Source organism: Chiloscyllium punctatum, chromosome 21 (genome assembly GCF_047496795.1).
Source record: "Chiloscyllium punctatum isolate Juve2018m chromosome 21, sChiPun1.3, whole genome shotgun sequence".
NCBI lineage: Eukaryota > Metazoa > Chordata > Chondrichthyes > Orectolobiformes > Hemiscylliidae > Chiloscyllium > Chiloscyllium punctatum.
This window is the reverse complement of record NC_092759.1, coordinates 2,500,053-2,527,987: the sequence shown is the minus strand read 5'-3', so window position 1 is coordinate 2,527,987 and position 27,935 is coordinate 2,500,053. Positions and strand designations below refer to the sequence as shown.

The 27,935-nt window shown below is 48.9% G+C and overlaps 1 protein-coding gene across 1 annotated transcript; it reads left to right on the top strand.

The window, feature by feature from the left end:
- Nucleotides 1–27,935, top strand: LOC140492361 (cornifelin homolog). The gene is made up of 4 exons (XM_072591281.1): nt 1–136; nt 4,907–5,029; nt 22,879–23,060; nt 26,603–27,935. Exons 2-4 carry the CDS (start codon nt 4,915–4,917, stop codon nt 26,873–26,875), a joined length of 570 nt encoding a protein of 189 aa, XP_072447382.1. The 5' UTR covers nt 1–136; nt 4,907–4,914; the 3' UTR covers nt 26,876–27,935.

Genomic DNA, 27,935 nt, shown 5'->3' with positions numbered 1-27,935 from the left:
AACGTTCAGATGCTTTCGGTGCGACTCTCCAACCTCCAGTATTTGAGTCCGTGGGGAGTTACTGCCGTCCTCTGTGTGCCCCGCACTCTGTTCTTGCCTCTGCTGTGCTCTCTTTATCGGGCGGCGTTTTGACCAGGTACTGAGGTGCCCTGTTGCTGCTGGGAGGGGTGTTGGGGGGTGGTGGGGGGGGTGGGCGCGAGGAGGTGTCTCATACACAGTGTGATCCCATGCATGCAAGGTCGAGGAGGAGGGTGGCGGTGGGGGTGGGGGGGTTTTATGCCGTGACGTCTTGCCTCCTTAAACAGGAGAGAAAGCACCCCCCCCACCCACAACCTCCTCTTCCAAGTCGTCGAGCCAAGACTTAAAGGCTGGGCACCGAGAGGGGGTGGGCACCAAGAGAGAGTGGGCACTGAGAGAGAGAAAGTGGGCACCGAGAGACGGAGTGGGCAGTGAGAGAGGGAGTGGACAGTGAGAGAGGGAGTGGGCACCGAGAGAGGGAGTGGGCACCGAGAGAGGGAGTGGACACTGAGAGAGAGAGTGGGCACAGAGAGAGAGAGTGGGCACAGAAAGAGGAAGTGGGCACAGAGAGAGGGAGTGGGCATTGGGGGGAGCAATGAGAGAGAGTGGGGACATTGAGAGAGAGCACCAAGAGAGGGAGTAGGTACCAAGCGAGGGAGTAGGCACCGAGAAAGAGAGAGAGGGAGACAGACAGGGACAGAGAGTGCGTGAGTGGGCACTTAGAGAGAGAGTGCGCACTGAGAAAGAGATTGGGCATTGAGAAAGAGAGACAGGGAGACAGAGAGATGGAGGGAGAGTGGGCACTGAGAGAGAGAGAGAGTGGGCATTGAGAAAGAGAATGGGCATTGAGAAAGAGAGCGAGAGGGAGGAGGAGCAATGAGAGAGAGAGAAGGCATTGAGAGAGAGCACCAAGAGAGGGAGTGGACACCAAGGGAGGGAGTAGGCAGAGTGAGAGAGAGAGAGAGAGTGGGCTCTGAGAGAGAGAGAGGGAGACAGAGAGAGAGTGGGCACTGAGAGAGAGTGGGCACTGAGAAAGAGGGGGCACTGAGAAAGAGAGAGGAGGGGCACTGAGAAAGAGGGGGCACTGAGAGAAAGAGTGGGCACAGAGAGAGTGGGCACTGAGAGAGAGTGGGCACTGAGGGAGACAGAGAGAGAGAGAGAAAGAACTAAGAGAGAAAGAGAGGGCACCAAGAGATAGAGAAAGGGCTCCAAGAGCGATCTAGGCCACTGAGAGTGAGAGGGCACTGAGAGTGAGGGTGGGCACCGAGAGAGAGAGAGAGAGTGAGAGAGGACACTGTGAGAGTGAGAAAGGGAACGGTGTGTATGTGTGTGTTTAAGAGAAAGAGTGGGCACTGAAAAAGAGCGAGAGGGCACTGAGAGAGAGAGAGAGTGAGAGGGCACTGAGAGAGTGTGAGAGAGAGAGAGAGAGAGAAGGCTCCGAAAGAGAGTGAGTGGGCACTGAGAGATTGAGAGAGAGAGAGACAGAACCCAGCCTTCACGATGAAATTCAAATAGATAAAAACATGCAGAATGAAGAATAGCATCCCTACAGTGTGGAAGCAGGCTATTCAGCCCAACAAGTCTATGCTGACTTTCCAAAGAGCAGTCCACCCAGACTCACCACCCTACTCTATCCCTGCATTTTTCATGGTTAACCCACCCAGCCTGCATATCCATGGACACTAAGTTGCACATTCTTGGGACTGTGGGAGGACACCAGAGCACCCAGAGGATACCTATGCAGACACAGGGTGAACGTGCAAATTCCACACAGACGGTTGCCCGAGGGTGGAATCGAGCCTGAGTCCCTGGCACCACGAGGCAGCTGTGCTAACCACTGAGCCACTGTGATGGAGCTAAGAGCCTGTTTCTTTGTTGGTTTGCTCACAGCATCCAGGGAGCGGACACTGGTGCCCTTTCTCCTCTCTGGGTGACTCTGGGTTACAGAGATAGGGAGGGAGTATCAGGGCTGGAGGGGGTTATAGAGATAGGGAGGGGGTGGCGTGGCTGGAGGGAGTTACAGAGATAGGGAGGGGGTGCAGGGGCTGGAGGGGGTTACAGGGATAGGGAGGGGGTGTAGGGGCTGGAGGGGGTTACAGAGATAGGGAGGGGGTGGCGTGGCTGGAGGGGGTTACAGAGATAGGGAGGGAGTGGCGTGGCTGGAGGGGGTTACAGAGATAGGGAGGGGGTACAGGGGCTGGAGGGGGTTACAGAGATAGGGAGGGTGTGTAGAGGCTGGGGGGGGTGACCGAAATATTGAGGGGGTGTGGAGGCTGGAGGAGGTTACAGAGGTAGGGAGGGGGTGTAGGGACTGAAGGGGGTTACAGAGATAGGGAGGGTGTGTAGAGGCTGGAGGGGGTTACAGAGATAGTGAGGGGGTGTGGAGGCTGGAGGGGTTACAGAGATAGGGACGGGTTGTAGGGACTGAAGAGGGTGACAGGGATAGGGAGGGGGGTGTGGAGGCTGGAGGGGGTGATAGGGATAGGGAGGGGGTGTGGAGGCTGGAGGGGTGTGACAGGGATAGGGAGGGGGTGTGGAGGCTGGAGGGGGTGACAGGGATAGGGAGGGGGTGTGGAGGCTGGATGGGGTGATAGGGATAGGGAGCGGGTGTGGAGGCTGGAGGGGGGTGACAGGGATAGGGAGGGGGTGTGGAGGCTGGAGGGGGGTGATAGGGATAGGGAGGGGGTGTGGAGGCTGAGGGGGTGACAGGGATAGGGAGGGGGTGTGGAGGCTGAGGGGGTGATAGGGATAGGGAGCGGGTGTGGAGGCTGAGGGGGTGATAGGGATAGGGATGGGTGTGGAGGCTGGAGGGGGGTGATAGGGATAGGGAGGGGGTGTGGAGGCCAGAGTGGGTGACAGGGATAGGGAGGGGGTGTGGAGGCTGGAGGGGGTGATAGGAATAGGGAGGGGGTGTGGAGGCTGGAGGGGGTGACAGGGATAGGGAGGGGGGGTGTGGAGGCTGGAGGGGGTGACAGGGATAGGGAGGGGGTGTGGAGGCTGGAGGGGGTGATAGGGATAGGGAGGGGGTGTGGAGGCTGGAGGGGGTGACAGGGATAGGGAGGGGGTGTGGAGGCCGGAGTGGGTGACAGGGATAGGGAGGGGGTGTGGAGGCTGGAGGGGGTGATAGGAATAGGGAGGAGGGTGTGAAGGCTGGAGGGGGTGATAGGGATAGGGAGGGGGTGTGATGTTGCGACTGTGTTTATCCATGTTGGTGAAGATTCGAAAAAACTGCAGTTTGGAGTGATCAGGAGCAGGTGCCTGTGATATGGGGAACCTGGGAAGCCGAGTGGGGGCGGGCTGTGCTTTTTGGACCATGACCTGTCTGTTTGTCCAATGAAGCAGAACCTGAGGCCATCACTGACTGAACGTGAAAAGGGCTCGGTGGTAGAATTCTCTCTTATTGGAGATGGTCATTGCTTGGCATTTGTGTGGCGCCAATGTTATTTGCCACGTGTCAGCTCAAGCCTAGATCCTGTCCAGATCTTGGTGCAATTGGACATGGACTGCTTCAGTATCTAAGGGGTCACCCTGAACATCGTTTAGAACATGGAACATTACAGCGCAGTACAGACCCTTCGGCCCTTGATGTTACACCGACCTGTGGAACCAATCTGAAGCCCATCTAAACCACAATATTCCATTCTCATCCATATGCCATTTAAATGCCCTTAAAGTTGGCGAGTCTACTACTGTTGCAGGCAGGGAATTCCACGCCCTTATTACTCTTTAAGTGAAGAATCTACCTCTGATATCTGTTCTATATCTCACCCCTCAATTTAAAGCTATGTTCCCTTATGCTAGCCATCACCATCCAAGGAAAATGGCTCTCACTGTCCACCCTCTCTAACCCTCTGATTATAAAGTATGTCTTAATTAAGTCACCTCTTAACCTTCTTCTCTCTAATGAAACCAGCCTCAAGTCCCTCAGCCTTTCCTGATATCAGGCAACATCCTGGTAAATCTCCTCTGCACCCTTTCCAATGCTTCCACATACTTTCTATAATACGGTGACCAAAGCTGTTTGCAATACTCCAAATGTGGCCGCACCAGAGCTTTGTACAGCTGCAGCATGACCTCGTGGCTCCGAAACTCAATCCCTCCACCAATAAAAGCTAACACAGTGTATCCTTTTTAACAACCTTATCAACCTGGGGCAACCTCCAGGGATCTGTGCACATGGACACCAAGATCTCTCTGCTCATCCACACTACCAAGAATCTTACCATTCGCCCAGTACACTCAATTCCTGTTACTCCTTCCAAAGTGGATCACCTCACACTTTTCTGCATTAAACTCCATTTGCCACCCCTCAGCCCAGCTCTGCAGCTTTCCTATGTCCCTCTGTAATCTACTACATCCTTCCGCATTGTCCACTAAATTACTGCACTACATTAGCACCAAATCTACAAATTCCCCAAATAACTTTGCTGTCGAGCCCATGATTAATTTCATCTTTGAATTATCTAGTAGGGCAGTGAAAGAATTGGAAAGGTTTGAATTTGGTGTTCAGTTTTCTTAGAATTCAGAGAGTCAGAAGTATTTAGCACTTGGTTCATCAGGGAGGAGTCAAGGACAGACTGAAACATACAAGGGAAAACTGGATAAACACAGGAAGAGGGGTAGAGGGAGAAAGAGAGAGAGACAGTAGCAGGAACAGGTAACAAGGTAAAATGCAGAGGAGCATGGGAGAAGGCTTGCATAGTACGGAGACACCAGCAGGGAACAGATGGGCTGAATGGTTTCTGAGTTTGAAATTGGAGTCTGCGATAATTGCAACAATTTTTGATGGGAATTAGCAGAGGCGCTGGAGATTAGTTGAGTTTTGTTTACAGCTCTTGCTGTTTAACGCTTACTTCTCTCTCTCTCTCTCTGTCTCTGTCTCATGAAGGATCAAAAATGGCTTCCCCAGTTGTGGTGATGACACAGCCCCAACAAACCACGACCATCATCAGCACACAACCCAAAGGCTGGAACACTGGCATCTTCGAGTGTTGTGAAGATTGTGGGATCTGTACGTATCAAGTCTCTCCTCTCCCATGCTCTCCAACTGTTTACGCTTTGTTTGATTCTCACCCACCTACCCCCACCTTTCAGGGGCTGAAGCCCACCGTACTTTCATGTGAAGGATTTTGTGCGTACCGGAGGCTGTGAGAGTCAACAGGGGTATTTGACTGCAGAGGCATCGCAACTGAGACGGTGGCATTCCTCAGTGCATGCACACAGACAGTGATACACACACTTTCACACTCCCTCACACACACACACACTTTCACACTCTCTTTGTCACGCACACGCACACAATCACGCATACATATGTACACTAACACACACACACTAACGTGCACACACACTCACACACATATACACTCACACACATATGCATTCACTCTTTCACACACATAGACACACGCACATATACACACACTAACACACACTATCTTACACACACACATACACTGTCAAACCCACTCTCACACCTATACACACATTCACACACACACATACACACACTCTCACACATATATACACACACACATACACTCACACTCACACATACTCACATACACACACACTCTCACCCACACACACACATAATCTCACACACACATACATACAAACATACACACATACACACTCACACTCACACACACATACACACACACACATACTCATTCACTCTCACACAGACATAGACACACACAATCACACACATGTACACACACTCCCACACACACAGACACTCTCACACATAGACACACACACATACATACAAACACACACATACTCCCACTCTCTCTCACACACACACTCACACACACGCATGCACACTAACACACTCACATAAGCATGTACACACACATACACATACGCACACTAACACACACACTAATACACACACTCACTCTCACACACATAGACACACACAACCACACACACATACACAAACTCACACACACACATTCTCACACATATACACACACACACACTCTCACATACCTGCACTCATATACACACACATGCACACACAAAGACACACATGTACGTACAGAGACACACATGTATGCACACAACACACAAACACACTCACTCACACACACAGTCTCACATACAGCTCCCCATCCACTGCTCGCCTCCACCTTCTAGTTTGACTTGAGGTATTGCCACGCACCTGTCAGATTTGTGGTGTCATTACCAGCTCCTTTTGTAATGAATGAGGCTAAAATTATGTGGAACGACTTCCTCAAAGCTGGGGCTTTTGGTCAGGAATTGTTGCACTATGCATAGCCCCAAACAGGAAATAGCTACACGTTCCTCCATTGGAATGTTTAGTCATGGAAATATTGAATAATTACTTTTAGAACCAATTAAGCATAAAAAAATGTGACTATACTAGAATATAACATACAGACATGGGCATTGAGAGCATTAAAGTTAAGCCTCTTCTACACTGTCTCCATCAAACACGCCCAGGGCAGGGACAGCACGGGGTTAGATACAGAGTACAGCTTCCTCTACACTGTTCCCCATTAAACACTCCCCAAGACAGGGACAACGTGGGGTTAGATACAGAGTAAAGCTCCCTCTCCACCATCCCATCAAACACTCCCAGGACAGGACAGCACGGGGGTTAGATACAGAGTAAATCTCCCTCTCCACTGTCCCAATAAACATTCCCAGGACAGGGACAGCACGGGATTAGATTCAGAGTAAAGCTCCCTTTACACCGTTCCCTCATCAAATGCTGCCAGGTCAAGGACAGCACAAGGTTAGATGCAGAGTAAATCTCCCTGTACATTGTCCCCATCAAGGACAGCACAAGGTTAGATGCAGAGTAAATCTCCCTGTACATTGTCCCCATCAAGGACAGCACAAGGTTAGATGCAGAGTAAATCTCCCCGTACATTGTCCCCCATCAAACATGCCTAGGACAAGGACAGGACGGGGTTAGTTACAGAGTAAAGCAGCTTCTACATTGTCCCTATTAAATGGTGAAGGTGAGATTGAGTTGCAGAATTTGAAATAATAAAGAGTTGTGAGGAAGTGACCAAGGGGAGATGGTTAGAATTGACTGGTAATGGCAAGTGGAAGCAAATATGTCTAATAGTCAAAACAGAGGAGAAGACCGTTGTTTTAACACAATGGTCAGGTGTCTGCTACATTGAAAGGGCAAAGGGACACAGGCTATGGGGAACATTCAGAAGGGGAAACTGGAAGGATAGCCAAAGCATAGAAATGTTGAAAGGTTGTGGGGAAGGAGAGTATAGGGAGTAGTGTAGTGGTGATGGTTCTATCACAGCTGGGCGGCATGGTGGCACAGTGGTTAGCACTGCTGCCTCACAGCGCCAGAGACCTGGGTTCAATTCCCGCCTCAGGCAACTGACTGTGTGGAGTTTGCACGTTCTCCCCGTGTCTGCGTGGGTTTCCTCCGGGTGCTCTGGTTACCTCCCACAGTCCAAAGATGTGCAGGTAAGGTGAATTGGCCATGCTAAATTGCCTGTAGTGTTAGGTAAGGGATAAATGTAGGGGTATGGGTGGGTTGCGGGTCGGTGTGGACTTGTTGGGCCGAAGGGCCTGTTTCCACACTGTAATGTAATCTAATCTAACAATGGGCTGAATGGCTTCCATGTTGGTTGGCAACCCAGAAGACTGGCGATTCCCTGATGGCCATTCCCCGTTTGCTCTGGAGCTGCACTCTGCTCTGTTTCGAACCCAAAAGCAAGCATCCTCCTTTCTCGAATAGGCTTGCAACAGCCTAAGAAACTAGGCCTCAGTCCTTCCACTGAGGCTAAGACAGCACAGGAGCCTCCAGAAACCCAGGGGATGGGCTCCTAATCAGGAAGAGGCAGCAGATGGTTCAGGAAATTTGCCTGAGGCCTGTACAGAAGGCCCAGAGGATAAAATTACAAAATAACCTCCCACTCTTCTCCCTTTCCCCCGCATTCCCCTCACTCAATCCAGGCTTCTCTACCTTTGTTCCAACAGGAAAACATGCGAACATTTGTGTTTATTAATGATTTTGATGAGGAATAATCCCTTTACATTTGTAGAGAATCTTTATAGAATCTCTACAGTGTGGAAACAGGCCCTTCGGCTCAACAAGTCCACACCGACCCTCCGAAGAGCGACCCACCCACCCATTCCCCCTACCTTATATTTACCCCCGACTAATGCACCTAACCTACACATCCCGAACACTTTGGGCGATTTAACGTGACCAATTTACTTGAACCTGCCCATCTTTGAACTGTGGGAGGAAACCGGAGCACCCAGAGGAAACCCACGCAGACATGGGGGAGAACGAGCAAACTCCCACACAGACAGTTGCCCGAGGCTGGAATCGAACCTGGAAACCCTGGTGCTGTGAGGCAGCAAAATGATTAAGATAAGAATTGAAAAGGCATGGTTAGTCAGTTTGCGGATGACGCCAAAATCGGTGGTATAGTAGACAGTGAAGAAGGTTATCTAAGATTATAATGGGATCTTGATGGATGGGGTCAATAGACTGAAGAGTGGCAGATGGGGTTTAATTTGGATAAACGTGAGATTTTTTTGCATTTTGGTAAAACAGACAGAGGCAGGGCATGCACAATTAAAATTCAGGCCCTGGGTAGTGTTGTAGAACAGAGGGACCGAGTAGTTCAGGTACATAATTCTTTGATGTTTGTGTCACAGATGGACAGGGGGGTTAAGAAGGTGTATATACATTTGCCTTCATTGCTCAGACCTTTGAGTATAGGAGTTGGGATGTCATGTTGAGGTTGTACAGGATTGACTGTGCTAAATTATCCCATAGTGTCCAGGGATGTGCAGGTTAGGGTGGATTGGCCGTGCTAAATTGTCCCATAGTGCCCAGGGATGTGCAGGTTAGGGTGGATTGGCCGTGCTAAATTATCCCATAGTGTCCAAGGATGTGCAGGTTAGGGTGGATTGGCCGTGCTAAATTGCCCCATAGTGCCCAGGGGTGTGCAGGTTAGGGTGGGTTGGCCGTGCTAAATTGCTGAGGCCTCTTCTGGAGAACTGTGTCTAGTTCTGGTCACCCTGTTATAGGAAGGTTCATAGAGTCATAGAGATGTACAGCATGGAAACAGATCCTTTGGTCCAACCCATCCATGCCGACCAGATATTCCAACCCAATCTAGTCCCACCTGCCAGCACCTGGCCCATAACCCTCCAAACTCTTCCTATTCATATACCCATCCAAATGCCTTTTAAATGTTGCAATTGTACCAGCCTCCACCACTTCCTCTGGCAGCACATTCCATACACGTACCATCCTCTGTGTGAAAAAGTTGCCCCGTAAGTCTCTTTTATATCTTTCCCCTCTCACCCTAAACCTATGCCCTCTAGCTCTGGACTCCCCAACCCCAGGAAAAATGCTTGTCTATTTATCCTATCCATGCCCCTCATAATTCTGTAAATCTCTATAAGGTCACCCCTCAGCCTGCGACGCTCCAGGGAAAACAGCCCCAGCCTGTTCAGCCTCTCCCTGTAGCTCAGATCCTCCAACCCTGGCAACATCCTTGTAAATCTTTCCTGAACCCTTTCAAATTTCACAACATCTTTCCGATAGGAAGGAGACCAGAATTGCACACAATGGTTCAGCTATTGTTGAAATAATGTCCTGGAGAGGGTTCAGAAAACATTTACCAGGATGTTGCCAGGACTAGAGGGTTTGAGTTATAAGGAGAGGCAGGATAGGTTGGGACTTTTTTCATTGGATTATAGGAGGCTGAGGGGTGACCTGATAGAGATTTATAAAATCATGAGGGGTATAGGTAAGGCGAGTGGCTTTTCCCTAGGTTGGGGGATTTCAAGACTACGGGCACATTTTTAAGGTGAGAGGAGAAAGATTTAAAAAAGATACGAGGAACAACTCTTTTGAACAGAGAGTGGTTTGTGTGTGGAATGAACTTCCTGAGGAAGTGGTGGATGTGAGTCCAATTAAATTGTTTAAAAGTGTCACGGTGGCTCAGTGGTTAGCACTGCTGCCTCACAGCGCTAGGAACCAGAGTTCAATTCCGCCCTTGGGCAACTGTCTGCGTGGAGTTTGCATGGTCTCCCAATGTCTGTGTGGGTCTTTCCTCCAACAGTCCAAAGATGTGCTGGTTAAGGTGGATTGGCCGTGCTAAATTGCCCCATAGTGCCCAGGGATGTGCAGGTTAGGGTGGATTGGCCGTGCTAAATTGCCCCATAGTGCCCAGGGATGTGCAGGTTAGGGTGGATTGGCCGTGCTAAATTGTCCCATAGTGTCCAGGGATGTGCTGGTTAAGGTGGATTGGCCATGCTAAATTGCCCCAGAGTGCCCAGGGATGTGCAGGTTAGGGTGGATTGGCCATGCTAAATTGCCCCATAGTGCCCAGGGATGTGCAGGTTAGGGTGGATTGGCTGTGCTAAATTGCTCCGTTGTGTTCAGGGATGTGCAGGTTAGGGTGGATTGGTCGTGCTAAACTGCCCCATAGTGCCCAGGGATGTATAGGTTAGGATGGGTTGGCCATGCTAAATTGCCCCATAGTGCCCAGGGATGTATAGGTTAGGATGGGGTTGGCCGTGTTTAAATTGCCCCATAGTGCCCAGGGATGTATAGGTTAGGTGCATTAGTTAGGGGCAAATGTACAGAAACAGGATAGGGGAATGGGTTCGGGTGGGATACTCTTCGGAGGGTTGGTGTGGACTTGTTGGGTCTGTTTCCACACTGAGGGGATTCTATGAGTATGAAATTACATTTGAATACAGAAAGTTTTAAGGGACAGAGGTAAAGAGCGGGCAGGTGGGACTAGTTTAATTTGGGATTATATCCAGCACGGGGTGGTTGGGCTGAAGGGTCTGTTTCAGTGCTGCAGGATACTTCCTTGAAAATGCTTCGTCTCAACCAATTTCCGGAGCAGAGATTGATGTGGGAGAGCACGGGGCTGACCTTTGTATCAAGGGAACTAGCAACGCAGGTTTCCATTTAAGTCAGAGTGATTAGGGACTGCTATGGAAACAAAGTTTCCTTGCAAGGGAATCACAGAATGCCAACATGTGGGACCCACGCACGAGGAACGCCAATGGAATGTTGGTGTCGACTGCCAAAGCATTGGCACTTTAAAGGTAGAATGACCGTCTTCTAGTTGGCCAGGACATTGGCCAGTCAATGCAGGGGGATCTATGTCGAGTTTTGCCTCCCTTATTTGTCCCGAAAGTAGCACAAAGAAGATTCACTCAGCTGTCTCCTGGGAAGAAGATACCTTTGTCTTCCGTTGGGATTCAAAAAATGGGAGGCGATCGCTTTTGGACCCTACGAAGTTCTGAGGCAAAATGCTGGAAATCTGAAATGGATCGTAAGGAGTTTAGGGATAACCTTACAGAGGCATAAGTAAATATCTGGATGAGAATGGAATGGTGTAGAATAGATGGGCTTTAGATTGGCTCTACAGGTCGGTGCAACATTGAGGGCCGAAGGGCCTGTACTGTGCTGTAATATTCTATGTTCAAAGGTCTTTTCCCGAGGGTGGGGGAGTTCAGAACTGGGGAGGCCATACTTTTAAGGTGGGAGCAGAAATGACATGAGGGGCAACATTTTTACACAGACAGTGGTTCATGTGTGGAATGAACTTCCTGAGGAAGTGGTGGCTGTGAGTACAGTTCCAACGTTTGGATAGGTACATGAAAAGGAAAGGTTTAGAGGTTTATGGGCCAGGAGCAGGCAGGTGGGGTTAGTTTGGTTTGAGATTATGGTCAGCATGGACGGGTTGGGCCAAAGGGTCTGTTTCAGTGTTGGATGACTCTGTGAGAAAAGACAGACAATAGATTCTGGACTGGCTTGGCAAGATTAACAAGAGGTAACATTTTGAATCCAGTACAACTCTCCTTCAGAACACTGCTTCTTCAAATCTTCAATGTCCCGAAGAGTCATTGCCGACTAGAGGTCTTCCCCTCTCCGCAGATCCTGCTCAATGTCTCCCAGGTTCTGAGGGACGGAGTGGGGCTGGGGGGAGTTAGGTGCCAGGAGAATGTGAGTCTCCCACCCTGTCAGTGTATGAATAGAGGGGGCATAGTTTCAAAATGTTGACTCGCTCATGCTGAGATGGAATGTCTTCTCTCAGAGAGTCTCTTGGTTATTTTTTGGAATTCCCTTCCAGGCTGGTGAAAGTATCCGAGGCCAAGATCGAACCATAGGTGAGGCCATGAGAAGGGGGAGAGCAGGCAGGAAGTAGATGTGGGCCGCGATGCTATGGAATGCTAGAACAAACTGGAAGGGCTGAATGGCCTTACTCCATCTCTTATTTCAAACAGTAGAAAGTGCATTTGGCCACTGTCGTGATGGCCAGTCAATTTGTCGACGACATTTGTTGACCTACTCTTGGGAAATAAGGCAGGGCAGGTGACTGAGGTGTCAGTGGGGAAGTACTTTGGCGCCAGTGACCATAATTCTATCAGATTTGAAATAATGATGGAAAAGGATAGATCAGATCTTAAAGTTGAAGTTCTAAATTGGAGAAAGGCCAATTTTGACGGTATTAGGCAAGAACGTTCGAAAGCTGATTGGAGGCAGATTTTCGCAGGTAAAGGGATGGCTGGAAAATGGGAAGCCTTCAGAAATGAGATAACAAGAATCCAGAGAAAGTATATTCCTGTCAGGGTGAAAGGAAAGGCTGGTAGGTATAGGGAATGCTGGATGACTAAAGAAATTGAGGGTTTGGTTAAGAAAAAGAAGGAAGCATATGTAAGGTATAGATAGGATAGATCGGGTGAATCCTCAGAAGAGTATAAAGGCAGTAGGAATATACTTAAGAGGGAAATCAGGAGGGCAAAAAGGGGACATGAAATAGCTTTGGCGAATAGAATTAAGGAGAATCTAAAGAGTTTTTACAAATATATTAAGGACAAAAGGGTAACTAGGGAGAGAATAGGGCTCCTCAAAGATCAGATAAATGTGAGGTGCTGCATTTTGGAAAAGCAAATCTTAGCAGGACTTATACACTTAATGGTAAGGTCTTGGGGAGTGTTGCTGAACAAAGAGGCCTTGGAGTGCAGGTTCATAGCTCTTTGAAAGTGGAGTCACAGAGAGATAGGATATGCTTTCCTTTATTGGTTAGAGTATTGAGTACAGGAGTTGAGAGGTCATGCTGCGGCTGTACAGGACATTGGTTAGGCCACTGTTGGAATATTGTGTGCAATTCTGGTCTCCTTCCGATTGGAAAGATGTTGTGAAACTTGAAAGGGTTCAGAAAAGATTTACAAGGATGTTGCCAGGGTTGGAGGATTTGAGCTACAAGGAGAGGCTGAACAGGCTGGGGCTGTTGTCCCTGGAGCGTTGGAGGCTGAGGGGAGACCTTATAGAGGTTTACAAAATTATGAGGGGCATGGATAAGGTGAATAGGCAAAGTCTTTTCCCTGGGGTTGGTGAGTCCAGAACTAGAGGTTTAGGGTGAGAGGGGAAAGATATAAAAGAGAGCTAAGGGGCAATTTTTTCACAGAGAGGGTGGTACGTGTATGGAATGAGCTGCTAGAGGAAGTGGTGGAGGCTGGTACAATTGCAACATTTAAGAGGCATTTGGATGGGTATATGAATAGGAGGGGTTTGGAGGGATACGGACTGGGTGCTGGCAGGTGGGACTAGATTGGGTTGGGATATCTGGTCGGCATGGACGGGTTGGACCGAAGGGTCTGTTTCCGTGCTGTACATCTCTATGACTCTATGACACTAAGAACGTGACAATGACGAGGTAGTTTCCTCATAACATTATTTGAGGGAGAAGGATTGGATGAGTCACAGAGCAGAGCACCGTCAAAGCTTTCTCTTATTGCAATTATTTAAAAAATTCATTTGTTGGATGAGGGCATCTCTGGTTAGGCCCAGCATTTATTGTCCATCTCCAGTTGCCCTGAGGGCAGTTTAAGGGTCAACCATCATTGGGCTGTGGGCTTGGGGTCACATAGAGGCCAGACCAGATCAGGTTGGCAGCTTCTGTCCCTCACGGGTGAACCAAATGGGCTTTTCCCACAATGGATTCATGGTTAAGATTCTTTAATTCCAGGTTTGCATTGGATTCAAATCCATGCTTCTGCCATGGCAGGATTTGAACCCAGGTCCCCCAGAATATTAGCTGCCTCCCTGGATTAACAGTCTAGGCTATCCTTTTGTACGATTGAAGTTATCTGGCACAACTGAGCCATTCATTGATGGCTCAGTGGTTAGCACTGCTGCCTCACAGCACCAGAGACTCAGGTTTGATTCCAGCCCCACGCCAACTGTCTGAGTGGAGTTTGTACATTCTCCCCGTGTCTGCATTGGTTTCCTCCGGGAGCTCTGGTTTCCTCCCACATTCCAAAGCTGTGCAGGTTAGGGTGGATTGGCCGTGATAAATTGTCCTATAGTGTCCAGGGATGTGCAGGTTAGGGTGGATTGGCCGTGCTAAATTGTCCCATAGTGCCCAGGGATGTGCAGGTTAGGGTGGATTGGCTGTGCTAAATTGTCCAATAGTGCCCAGGGATGTGCAGGTTCAGGTGGATCAGCCGTGCTAAATTGTCCCATAGTGCCCAGGGATGTGCAGGTTAGGGTGGATTGGCCGTGCTAAATTGTCCCATTGTGCCCAGGGATGTGCAGGTTAGGGTGGATTGGCCGTGCTAAATTGTCCCATAGTGCCCAGGGATGTGCAGGTTAGGGTGGATTGGCCGTGCTAAATTGTCCCATAGTGCCCAGGGATGTGCAGGTTAGGGTGGATTGGCCGTGCTAAATTGTCCCATAGTGCCCAGGGATGTGCAGGTTAGGGTGGATTGGCTGTGCTAAATTGTCCAATAGTGCCCAGGGATGTGCAGGTTCAGGTGGATCAGCCGTGCTAAATTGTCCCATAGTGCCCAGGGATGTGCAGGTTAGGGTGGATTGGCCGTGCTAAATTGTCCCATTGTGCCCAGGGATGTGCAGGTTAGGGTGGATTGGCCGTGCTAAATTGTCCCATAGTGCCCAGGGATGTGCAGGTTAGGGTGGATTGGCCGTGCTGAATTGTCCCTTAGTGTCCAGGGAATTGTGGGTTAGCCAGGGTAAATGCAGGTATGCAGGGATTGAGATACTCTTTGGAGGGTTGGTGTGGACTGGATGGGCCTGCTCCCACACTGTAGGGACTCCTTGCTTCAGCTGAATATCTAATGTCTTTTTAAAAAGAAACAAGAAGCTCTGAGTGCAGATATTCCCTCAGCTCTGCATTGGGATAGCAGCCTGCATTGCTGCTGTCTGAGAATTTGAACCTAGAAACACTAATTCCTGGCCACCCTGAGGCATGTCCAAATAGTTCCATTCACACAATTGGAAAGGTAGAATAGGGAGGGGTTTGTACTAAAAACAGAAAGAATTTTGAGATTTAAATCAGTTCAGCTTGAATGAATGACGTGTCTCATGAACTTAGCATTGCTCCCCCCCCCCCCCCCCCCACCACCACTTAATGCTCTGTCTCTCTGTGTGTGTCTCTCTCTGCCAACTGGTTTCGTTTTATTGAACTCAGTTTGTAGGAGGACTGCGCTCCAAACATTTGCCCAAGGGCATTGGCTCAAACAATAATCACAGAGCTTCCCAGTTTCAAAAACAAAGTTAAAAATACCTTTGATTGTGTTCGCAAACACACCCTGTGCACAGCTGTTGTGGTAACTAACCCTTGTGCGTGTGTGAGGGGGAGTGGAGCACTGAATTACATCATCACTGAGTGATTCAGCAGAAAGATTGAGGCCATTCACGCCATACTGGCTCTGTGAGGAATCCATCTCACTCCTCTCTCGCGCACACAAACATGCATGCTCTCTCTCACACACTCTCGTACACATACATAAACACACTCTCTCTCTCTCTCTCACAAACACACTCACATTCTCAGACACACCCACACTGTCTCTCTCACTTACACGCACACGTATATATTCTCCTACATGCACTCACACACTGTTACACACAGACACATACACTCACATACTCATGCGCACACACACACAAACACTCACACTCCCTCACACACACTCACACACACTCATACAAACACACACTCCCACACATTCGCACACATACACACTCTCTCTCACACACTCACACACACTCCCATTCACACACATTCCCATACACACATACACTCTCACATACATATATACACATGCTCACACACACATACACTCTTTCTCTCACACACACACGCACACGCGCACTCTGTCTGTCACACACACATACACACACTCACACAGACTCCCACACACACACGCACACACATACACACACACATACTCACATACACATACACTCACACATACTCATGCTCACACACACAAATACACACGCTCATACACACACACTCCTTCATACACACACACACTCCCACACACACAGTCACATACACACACACTCACACTCACACAGACACTCACACACACTCACACAGACACTCACATACACACACAGTCACGCTCCCACACATACACTCACACTCCCTCACGCTTTCACACACACACGCACACACACATCCATGCTCTCTCTCTCACACACACACGCAAATACATACACTCCCTCTCACACTCATACGCACATGCACGCACTCACACACAAACTCCCACACATACACACATTCCCATGCACACACACAGTCACACACAGACTCACACACACACTCCCACACTCACAGTCTCACACACATACTCTCTCTTACACACACAGACTCACACACACAGACACCTCCCAGCCAGCTTTTAATTTCCGAATGCTTTTAAAAATTCATTCACAGGGTGAGGGCGTCTCTGGTTAGGTCCAGTATTTATTGCCTATCTCTAATTGCCCATTGGCTGTGGGTCTGGGGTCACCGGTCGGTCAAGCCAGGTGAGGACGGCAGATTTCCTTCTCTCCAGGGATGGGTATTTTTCGACAATCGACAATGGATTCATCGTCATCCTTAGTCTCTTAAATTCCAGATATCTTGAATGTTCCCATGAATCTACCTCCCTCAGGCAGGGGTTGCAGAACACATCAACTTGCTTCACAAATTTCTTTCCTTCTCTGAAATGGGTGTATTTTCTGTTTGTAGGCAGTACTTCATTTAAGCAAATTTATTGCTGTTGCTTGCTTAAATGAGGCGCTTAAATTAATCTGTAACCTAGTATAAGTGAGATTAGATTGATTCCCTCCAGTGTGGAAACAGACCCTTCGGCCCAACCAGCCCTCCTAAGAGTAACCCACCCAGACTCATTTCCCTCTGACTAATGCACCTAGCACCAGGCAATTTAGCATGGCCAACTCACCTAATCTGCGCATTTTTGGACAGTGGGAGGAAACCCACACAGACACGAGGCGAATGTGCAAACTCCACACAGACAATCACCTGAGGTTGGAATTGAACCTGGGACCGTGAGGCAGCAATGCTAACCATTGAGCCATTGAGCCACCGTGCCACCTACATGGGAAGGAATGTCTTCTCTCAGAGGGTTATTCACCTTTAACATTCTCAACGTGCCAGTACTCCGTTCCCTTCAGGTTGCTAAACCTTATTAGATAAAGCAGTAATGCATCGGGATACCTGAAAGCACTGGAGAAACTCAGCAGGTCTGCAGGAAGAAAGCAGAGTTCATGTTTCGAGTCAAACAGACCCGACCAGATATCTGAAATTAATCTAGTTGCATTTGCCAACATTTGGTCCATATCCCTCCAAACCCTTCCTATTCATGTACCCATCCAGAAGCCTTTTAAATGCTGTAATTGTACCAGCCTCCACCATCTCCTCATTTCATACACGTACCACCCTCTGCGCTAAGCGTTGCCCCTCAGGTCCCTTTTAAATCTTTCCCCTCTCGCCTTAAACCTATGCCTTCTAGTTCTGGACTTCCCTACCCAGGGGAAAAGACTTTGGCTATTCACCCTGAAGATTTGATCAACCTCTCAAGCTTCTCCGGGGACCAGTACTGACGAAGAGTCACTGGACTCGAAATGTTAATTCTGCTTTCTACCCACACAGATGCTGCCAGACCTGCTGAGTTTCTCCAGCAATTTCTGTTTATCTGCCTTTATTTACTGAAGCATAAAGTTGAAGAGTAGGAAAGTTATGCGGGAACTGTATAAAATATCAGTTAGGCCACCCAGTGAAAGAGTATTGGTGCAGTTAGTGGAATCTACATTGTAAGAGGGATGTAAAAGAAATTGGAGAGGGTGCAGAAAGAGATTTACCAGGATGTTTCCCAGTCTGGACAGGTTTGCCGGAATGTTGCCTGGGTTGGAGAGATTTACCAGGATGTTGCCTGGCCTGCAGAATTTCAGAGATGGAGAGAGATTGGACAGACTGGGATTGCTTCCCTTAGAGCAGAGGAGATTGAGAGGGGACATGAATGAGATGGGTAAAATGATGAGAAACGCAGACAGGAAGCAACTTTTCCCCTTGACGGAGAGACCAACGATCAGGGTGGGGGGATACAAATTGTAGGGATGGGGCAGGTGGTTTAGAGGGAATACGAGGAACACATTTTCACCAGGAAGGTGGTGGGGAATCCGGGACTCGATGTCCCATAACTTTTCGGACATTTTCAGATGTGCAACAAAGCAGACCAAGCCAAGTGCCAGGAAATGGGATTGGAATATATTCAAGTACTAGTTTTTGACCAGCATCGATCTAATGGGCCAAAGGGCCTTTTTTTTAAACTGTGCTGTAGATCTATAATTCCTGCCCCAGCAAGCAGACTCTAGCTCATTGAATATCTACAAAGACCGGTGTGGGTATTTATTCATCAGTGAGGGAGTCAAAGGGTTTGGAGAGATGGTATGGAGTTCAGTAATAAGCCAGATCAACCAGGAACAACAGGGCAGGCTCGAGGGGCTGAATGGCCTACTCCTAGCCCACTTTCATGAGATTGCTTGGCTTGACCTCATTGAATGCTGATGGGCTGAATGGCTGATGCCTTGCGGTCCCGGATTACCCCTTGAGGAGGCGCTGGTGAGCTACCTTCATTGCAAATGGTGAAGGGTGAGTCTTGATGCTAATCCTTGTCTTGATAGGAACATTAGTAGGCCATTCAGCCCCTCTAGGCTGCTCCGCCATTGACTAAGACTGTGGTTGATCCATGGCCTAACTCCATATGCCTGCTTGGGTCCAAAGCCCTTGATGCCCTTGCTAAAGAAAATATGTTGCCTTTCTCAGACTTCAATTTAACCATTAAATTGGCATCATTTGTAGAAGAGAGTCCCAAATCTCTATCACCCTTTATGTGTAGCAGGACTTCCTAATGTCTCTCCTGACCGATCTTTTAGACTATTTCCTCTTGGTTTATTTGTATCTACCTGGTAATGTCCTGAAGACCTCAATTGGATACCACAGCAGACCATGCTCAAATGCAACAATATCCAGGCTTAGGCTGACAGGTGGCATCTAACATTACGCCACACAAATGCCAGGCAATGGCCATCACCAGTAAGATAAAAACAATGACTGCAGATGCTGAAAACCAAATACTGGATTAGTGGTGCTGGAAGAGCACAGCAGTTCAGGAAGCATCCCTGAACTGCTGTGCTCTTCCAGCACCACTAATCCATCACCAGTAAGAGGCAATCTAACCACTGCCCCTTGACGTTCAATGGTGTTGCCATCACCAAGTCCCCCACCATCAACATCCTGGGGGTTGCCATTAAGCAGAAACTTAACTGGACTTGCCACATAAACGCAACAGCTATAAGAACAGGTCAGAGGCTAGGAATACTGCAGCAAGTAACTCACCTCCTGGCTCCCCAAAGCCTGTTCACCATCCACACGGCCTGAGTCAGGAGTATGAGGGAATACTCCCCACTTGCCCTGGGTGGGGGCAGTTCTAACAACACTTAAGAAGCTCGACACCATCCAGGGACAAAGTAACCCCCGCTTGATTGGCACCACATCCACAAACATCCCCTCCCTCCCCCACCGACGCTCAGTAGCAGCAGTGTGTACCATCTACAAGATGCACTGCAGCAATTCACCAAAGATCCTTCGCGAGCACCTTCCCAACCCACGGCCACCTCCATCTAGGAGGACAAGGGGCAGCAGATACATGGGAACACCACCATGTTCAAGTTCCCCTCCGAGCCGCTCACCATCCTAACTGGGAAATATATCGGCCGTTCCTTCAACCTCGCTGGGTCAGAATCCTGGAGCTCCCTCCCTAACAACACTGTGTGGGTCAACCCACAGCAGGTGGACTGCAGCGGTTCAAGATGGCAGCTCCTCCTCACCTTCTCAAGGGGAAACTAGGGACGGGCAATAAATGCTGGTTCCAGCTAGCAATACCCATCTCCTACAAATAAATCTTAAAAAAGATCACCCCTTCACCTTCTAAACTTTGGAGAATAGAAGCCTGATTTTTCTAATCTCTCCCCATAATGTAGCCCCTGAAGTCCTAGTATCATGCTTGGAAATAGGTAAAAGCAATGACTGCAGATGCTGGAAACCAGGTTTTGGATGAGTGGTGCTGGAAGAGCACAGCAGTTCAGACAGCATCTGAGGAGCTCTTCGGATGCTGCCTGAACTGCTGTGCTCTTCCAGCACCACTAATCCAAAATCATGCTTGGAACTGTGTGTTGTACTCCCTCCAGGGTCAAAACATCCCTCTTAAGGTATGGTGTATAGATCTGTTCTAAATAGGGTCTAACTAGGGTCTTTTATGGTATAATGTCTGCATTCCTATGCTCCTGCTCCTTTAGATAAGAAGGCCAGCACTCTGTCAGTCTCCCTGAAGACTTTCTGCATCTGTTTATGGGCATTTTAAAGAGCTCCACACCTGAATCCCCAAACCTCATGAAACTCACAAAGAAGGTGAACATTACACCTTTGGCAGTCTCTCTTTATATGTGCTCTGGTACTCGACTCATCAGTGTTCCTCATCTATGTATCAGCGCAGTGCTATTACCACCCATCTCTCATCCAAGTTCCTTCAGTTGTGCCAGACTCCTGAAAGAGTTCATGAGTTGTAGAGACACCCACATTAGGGAGGGAGTTCCAGGATTTTGACCCAACGACACCGAAGGGATGGCCAAAACATTTCCAACTCAAGATAGTGGGTTGCTTGGAGGGGAACGTTCAGGGGGTTGGTGTTCCCATGTATCTGCTGCCTTTGCCCTTCTAGATGGTAGAGATTGTGGGTTGGGAAGGTGCTGTTAGAGGAGCCTTGGTGAGTTGCATCTTGTAGATGATACACACTGCTATGGCAGTACATGGGTGGTGGAGGGAGTGGATACTGAAGGTCTATGATTAAAGGTAGGCACAGCAGGCAATGAGGAAAGCTAATGGAGTGCTCTCCTTCATAGTGAGAGGATTTGAGTATTGGAGTAGGGATGTCTTGCTGCAGTTATACAGGGCCTTGGTACGACCACACCTTGGGTATTGTGTGCAGTTTTGGTCTCCTAGTCTAAGGAATTCTTGCTATTGAGGGAGTCCAGCGAAGGTTCTCCAGACTGATTCCCGGGATGGCAGGACTGACATATGAGGAAAGACTGGATCGACTGGGCTTGTACTCACTGGAATTTAGAAAAATGGGAGGAGGGGGGGAGCTCCTTTAGAAACATATAAAATCCTTATTGGACTGGACAGGCTAGATGTGGGAAGAACATTCCCAATGTTGAGGGAGATCCAGAACCAAGGGATCACAGTTTAAGAATAAGGGGGCAAGCTATTCAGGATGGAGATGAGGAAGAATTTCTTCACTCTGAGAGAGTTGGGAACCTGTGGAATTGTCTCCTACAGGAAGCGTGGCGAAAGTGAGGACTGCAGATGCTGGAGACCAGAGTCGAGAGTGTGGTGCTGGGAAATCACGGCAGGTCAGGCAGCATCCGAGGAGCAGGAAAATTGGCCCTTCATTTCCTGATTTTCTTGCTCCTAGGATGCTGCCTGACCTGCTGTGCTTTTCCAGCACCACTCTCTTGACTCCGACAGCAAGCTGTTGGGGCTAGTTCATTCGACATATACAAGAGGGAACTGGGTGTGGTGCTTGCAGCTAGAGGGATCAAGGGAGACAGGGAGAGGGCGGAAATTGGATATTGAAATCGCACGGACAGCCATGATCATATTGAATGGTGGGAACAGGCTGGAAGGGCTGAATGGCCTATTCCTGTACCTATTATCCCTGTTTCTATGTTCGCCTTGCAATCAATGCACAGACAATGAGGATCATAGAACATAGAACATTGAACATAGAACATTACAGCGCAGTACAGGCCCTTTGGCCCTCGATGTTGCGCCGCCCTGACATACTAATCTGAAGCCCATCCCACCTACACTATTCCATGTACGCCCATATGCCTGTCCAATGACGACTTAAATGTACTTAAAGTTGGTGAATCTACTCCCGTTGCAGGCAAAGCATTCCATACCCTTACTACTCCCTGAGTAAAGAAACTACCTCTGACATCTGTCTTATACCTATCTCCCCTCACTTTAAAGTTGTGTCCCCTTGTGTTTGCCGTCCCCATACTTGGAAAAAGGCTCTCCCTGTCCACCCTATCTAACCCTCTGATTACTTTGTATGTCTCTATTAAGTCACCTCTCAACCTTCTTCTCTCTAACGAGAACAGTCTCAAGGCCCTCAGTCTTTCCTCGTAAGATATTCCTTCCATAGCAGGCAACATCCTAGTAAATCTCCTCTGCACCCTTTCCAAAGCTTCCACATCCTTCTTATAATGCGGTGACCAGAACTGTACACAATAACTAGGGTTATTCACAGAATGTGGCATTGGGATGTACCAACTAGCTCCAGTGCCTAGCGGTCTGTCTTTACATGTGCTCTGGGTACTCAGTTCAAGAAAGCCGGGCAGTCTTTTGCCACTCAGCGCCATGTGGGTGACAGACTGGTGACATGGGGAAGGGGAAGAGAAATTGATCTTCTTTGTTGCATTTTTCCCAGGTTGCTGCGCGTTCTGGTGTATGCCTTGCTTCATGTGCAAGACTGTGGACCAGTTCGGGGAGTGCCTCTGCCTGCCATTACTGGACACCAGCTGCAACGGTTGCGGCTATGTCAGCACAGGAGCGATTCCCCCTGTCTCCCTCGCAGTACGTGTTGCGTTCCGCGAGAGACACGGAATTCCGGTAAGTGGGACAATTTTCCATGTCACCGCTCTCTCCAGGCTCCACCTCCTGTCCGGTCAATTTAGATCTAGATTTAGTTTTTATTGTCACATGTACTCAAGTATGGTACACAAGACCCCACTGTACGACGGCAAGGTGTACATTTAGCCCGTTCAGTTCTGTGCTAGCTCTTTCCTCTGTTATTGAAACATAGAGTCATACAGCTCAGAAATAGACCCCTTTGATCCAACTCGTCAATGCCGACCAGATATCCTAGATTAATCTAGTCCCATTTGCCAGCATTTGGCCCCATATCCCTCTAAACCCTTCCTATTCATGTACCCATCCAGATGCCTTTTAAATGCTGTAATTGTACCAGCCTCCACCACTTTCTCTGGCAGTTCGTTCCATACATGTACCACCCTCTGTGTGAAAACGTTGCCCCTTTTGTCCCGTTTAAACTTTCCCCTTCTCACCTTAAACCTATGCCCTCTACTTCTGGACCCCACGAGTCCAGAGAAAAGACCTTGTCTGTTTATCCTATCCATGACCCTCGTGATTTTATAAACCTCTGTAAGGTCACCTCTCAGCCTCTGATGCTCCCGGGGAAAAAGTCCCAGCCTATTCAGCCTCTCATTATAACTCAAACCCTCTAGTCTCAGTAATATCCTTGTCTTTGCAGCTCTACCAGTTTGCTGAGTAGAACCTCCTCTGTAACCTCCTTGTTAACAGCTCCTGACTCACTGCTGTTACTGAAATGTTATTGTATTCTCTCTACAATGAAGACGGAAGCAAAATATTTGTTAATTTCTTTATTGTTCACACCAAAGCTGCACTCTCTAGAGGACCAAAACACGTTTACAGACACGTGTCCCTTAAAAATACCTGAAGAAAGTCTTGCTATCTATTTTAATATTTCTACCTCTCTCTCCTACTCTAATCTCTTCCTTCTCATTAGCCTCTTCGTCACTCTACGCTATTCTTTATGTTGCTTTGTGCAATGGTACATTTTTTGCCCTAAATTCAAAGCCTTCCCTAGCTCCCTCGGATAGCGGGAGCCCCCTTAAGAATGGCAAGAAATTTGTCATTCTCAATATTCTGAAATAGCCCTGTTGTAGAAACTCTTATTTTCGTCAATAAATCTTGTCCGGGGGCCTCGGGTAATCGACACGTTTCTTCACGATATCCGGGGGTGGAGGGGGGAAGAGATTGTAGCTTATTTTTGCTGAGCTCTGACCTATTCAGCCCCTCATTATAACTCAAACCCTCTAGTCTTGGGAATATCCTCGTCCCTGGAGCTCCATCAGCTTGCAGAGTAGCAAAGTCACTGACCTCTTCCCCTGATATCGTGAACAAGAGCGTCAATTACTCGAGGCCTAGGGATGAGATTTATTAGCTAAAGCAAGACTTTCTACAACAATAATGGATTGGCAGATTGCGGTTTCGAAAAATATGCCTGGGGACAAGTGTATTAAGGCCACACCCGGACTGCGTCAGGGAGTTTCGATTTCCTGACTGGTAGAGAGATGTACTTTCACTCAGGATGTGAGCGTCGATGGGTAACCAGCAGGTTACTCACCCTGAAATAATCGGGCTACCTTTTAATCCTGGAACAGACCCTAAGAGCCTCAGACATAGGAACCGAGACAGGCCAGTCAGCCCGTTCAGTCCGACCCACCATTCGAAGGCATCGTGGCTGGACTGATATTCCGCACGTCCGCCTTCCTGCCCTTTCCCTTGACCAAGAATCCGTCTCGGTCTCAGAGGACTCCGCACCCGCCACAGCTCTCTGTCTCAGGAAACTCCGCAGACTCACAACCCTCTGAGGGGAGAGATGCCTCCTCATCTCAGGGGCCCCTTTATCCTGAGACAGTGCCCTTTGGTCCTAGACTCCCCCATGAGGGGAAACATCCTCCCAGCACTAACCCTCAAGTATCTGATATGTTTCAATGAGAACACCTCTCCAGTGAGTACAGTCCCAACCTGCTCAGCTTCTGCTCAGAACACAATCCCTTCACCCCAGGGGACCATCCCTCTGAACCGCCTCCAGTGAAATGATATCTTTCCTTAAATAAGGAACTGCTTGCAGTCCTCCGGATGTGGTCTCCCCCAGTACCTTGTACAGTTGCAGTAAGACTTCCTTATTCTTATAGTCCAACCCCCCTTGAAATAAAGGCCAATATTTAATGACCCCTATTGATTCCCTGCTACCCGTGTGTGCTAGCTTTTTGAGCTTCCCCCCCGCAAGTCCCTTTGTGTCACAGTTTTCTGAATTTTCTCTCCAAAGCTCTGTCCTTCTCCTTTCCAAAGTGAGCAACTTCAGATTTTCCCACATTATGCTCCATTTGACAACTTACTTAATCAAGAGCAAAGAATGTTTGCCTTTAATTGGTCAGAGCATCGAGTGTAGGAGTTGGGAGGCCATTTGCGTCTGTACCCGACATTGGTTCGGCGACTTTTGGAATACTGGGTTCGGTTCTAGTCTCCCTGCTACAGGAAGGATGTTGTGAAACTTGAAAGGGTTCAGAAAACATTCACAAGGATGTTTGCCAGGGTTGGAGGGTTTGACCTCTAGGGAGAGGCTGAATAGGCTGGGGCTGTTTGCCCTGCAGCGTTGGAGGCTGAGGGGTGACCTTATAGAGGTTTATAAAACCATGAGGGGGATGGATAGAGTAAATAGCCGGGGTCTTTTCCTGGGGGTGGGGGAGTCCATAACCCGAGGGGCATAGGTTTAAGGCGACAGGGGAAAGATATAAAAGGGACCTGAGGGTCAGCTTTTTCACGCAGAGGGTGGTGCGTGTATGGAATGAGCTGCCAGAGGAAGTGGTGGAGGCTGGTACAATTACAGCATTTAAAGTCATAGAGATGTACAGTATGGAAACAGACCCCAATTTGTCCGTACCGACCGAATAACCTAACATAATCTAGTCCCATTTGCCAGCACTTGGCCCATATCCCTCTAAACCCTTTCTATTCCATTATTCATCCAGATGCCTTTTAAATGCCATAATTATACCAGCCTCCACCACTTCCTCTGGCAGCTCATTCCATACATGCACCACCCTCTGGGTGAAAAAAGTTGCCCCTTAGGTCCCTTTTATACCTTAAAAGGCATCTGGATGGGTAACTGAATAGGAAGGGTTGAGAGAGATATGGACCAAGTGCTTACAAATGTGACTCGATTAGGTTCAGCTATCTGGTCGGCATGGACGAGTTGGATAGAAGGGTCTGTTTCTGTGCTGTATGGCTCCGTGACAAAGGACAGTACAGGAACAAGTCGATCAACAACTCCTCTGCAAATTCTTTGCATCTCTTTTGCAACCCGCCTTTCCAGCTATTTTTGCATTTGGCAACGCTGCATTCACTTCCTCCCTGTCGGTAATCAGAGGGTTGGGAAAGGTGGGGAGGGTGGGAAGGGCACTGGGTAGGATGGGGAACAGGCTTTTCGGAAGCGTTCTACCACTTCCACCTGGGTTCTGCGAGAGTGGGGAATGACTGACGCTCGACGGCTGTGTTTGTGAACCCAGAAATGAGCTGTTTCTTTGTGTCTCTCTCGTACCCAGGGCTCCATTTTCAATGACTGCTGCATCATGTACTGGTGCAACTGCTGTGGCTGGTGCCAGATCGCGCGGGAGATGAAGGCGCGCAAGAGTGCCGTGACGGTGATTAATGCCAGCACCACCGTGCTGCCCCACCCCACCTACGTGCCCCAGCCTAACTACGCCGGGCAGCCTGGCTACGCTGGGCAGCCTGGCTACGCCCCCCCGCCTGTCAATATCCCCCAGCCTGGCTACGCACCCCCTGCCAACCAGGTGGCACCATACCCCCCTAAATGAAGTGATGGAACCCACCGCAGGACGCGGGGGCACAGGAGAGACATGGCGACACTCCACGGCAAAGATCCCTCCTTGAATGTCGGCAGGAGATGACCATTCCTGTGTAATATTAAAGGTTACAGCTAGTGCACTTTAATCTGTCTTTCTCAAGGCTTCGTCTGTTAAGGGAAGGGGTCTGTCCCCGAAAGATCTTTCCATCGCATTTCTTTCATCGTTCTTGTAATCACTCCCTGTCTCTTTCTTCGATGGGACTACATGTTATCCTGCTCTCTCTCCCCACCCCCCCCTTTCTCTATCTCTCTTCCCTCCCCTTCCCACCTCCTGCCCATCCTCCCTCCATTCCCCCCACTCTTCATCCCTCTCTCCCTCTTTCTCCATCCCACATCTTCACTCCCCTCTCTCTCTCTCTCCAGCCCCCTCCCCATCTCCCCTATCCATCACCTCCCCCCCCAACGCTCTCCCTCAATCTCTCTCTCCCTCCATTCCCCAACCCCCCTCTCTCACAGAGAGAGATCTGTACATTGACTGGTGTCTCTCAGTCCCACCTCTCTCAGGGAGATATCTGTACACTGACTGGTGTCTCTCAGTCCCCTCTCTCAGGGAGATATCTGTACACTGACTGGTGTCTCTCAGTCCCCTCTCTCTCAGGGAGATATCTGTTCACTGACTGGTGTCTCTCAGTCCCCTCTCCCTGAGGGAGATTTCTGTACACTGACTGGTGTCTCTCAGCCCCCTCTCTCAGGGAGATATCTGTACACTGACTGGTGTCTCTCATGCCCCCCTCTCTCTCAGGGAGATATCTGTACACTGACTTTGTGCCTACTAGGGCTTTAGCAACTTTATTCAATGTCTGAGCCAACTATTAAACTGCTCAGTCTCAGAGTTATATCTTTTGTACATCTTTTAACATGATGAAGGACTTAAAAAACCCCTGGTCAAATGAGACCAGAGAAAAGTTTTAACTGTACTTGCTTCAGCTTCTGTAGAGCAGTGATTAATAATCAGATTCACGCTGTCTGTTCAGGATAATAAGTCAAAATAATAAAGGGATTACCCATCA

Excerpts from the sequence above, each read along its gene's own strand:
- LOC140492361 (XM_072591281.1), top strand. The coding sequence starts at position 4,915 with ATGGCTTCCCCAGTTGTGGTGATGACACAGCCCCAACAAACCACGACC. Across the intron at positions 5,030-22,878 it reads TTGTGAAGATTGTGGGATCT|GTTGCTGCGCGTTCTGGTGT; the intron begins GTACGTATCAAG and ends CATTTTTCCCAG. Across the intron at positions 23,061-26,602 it reads GCGAGAGACACGGAATTCCG|GGCTCCATTTTCAATGACTG; the intron begins GTAAGTGGGACA and ends TCTCGTACCCAG.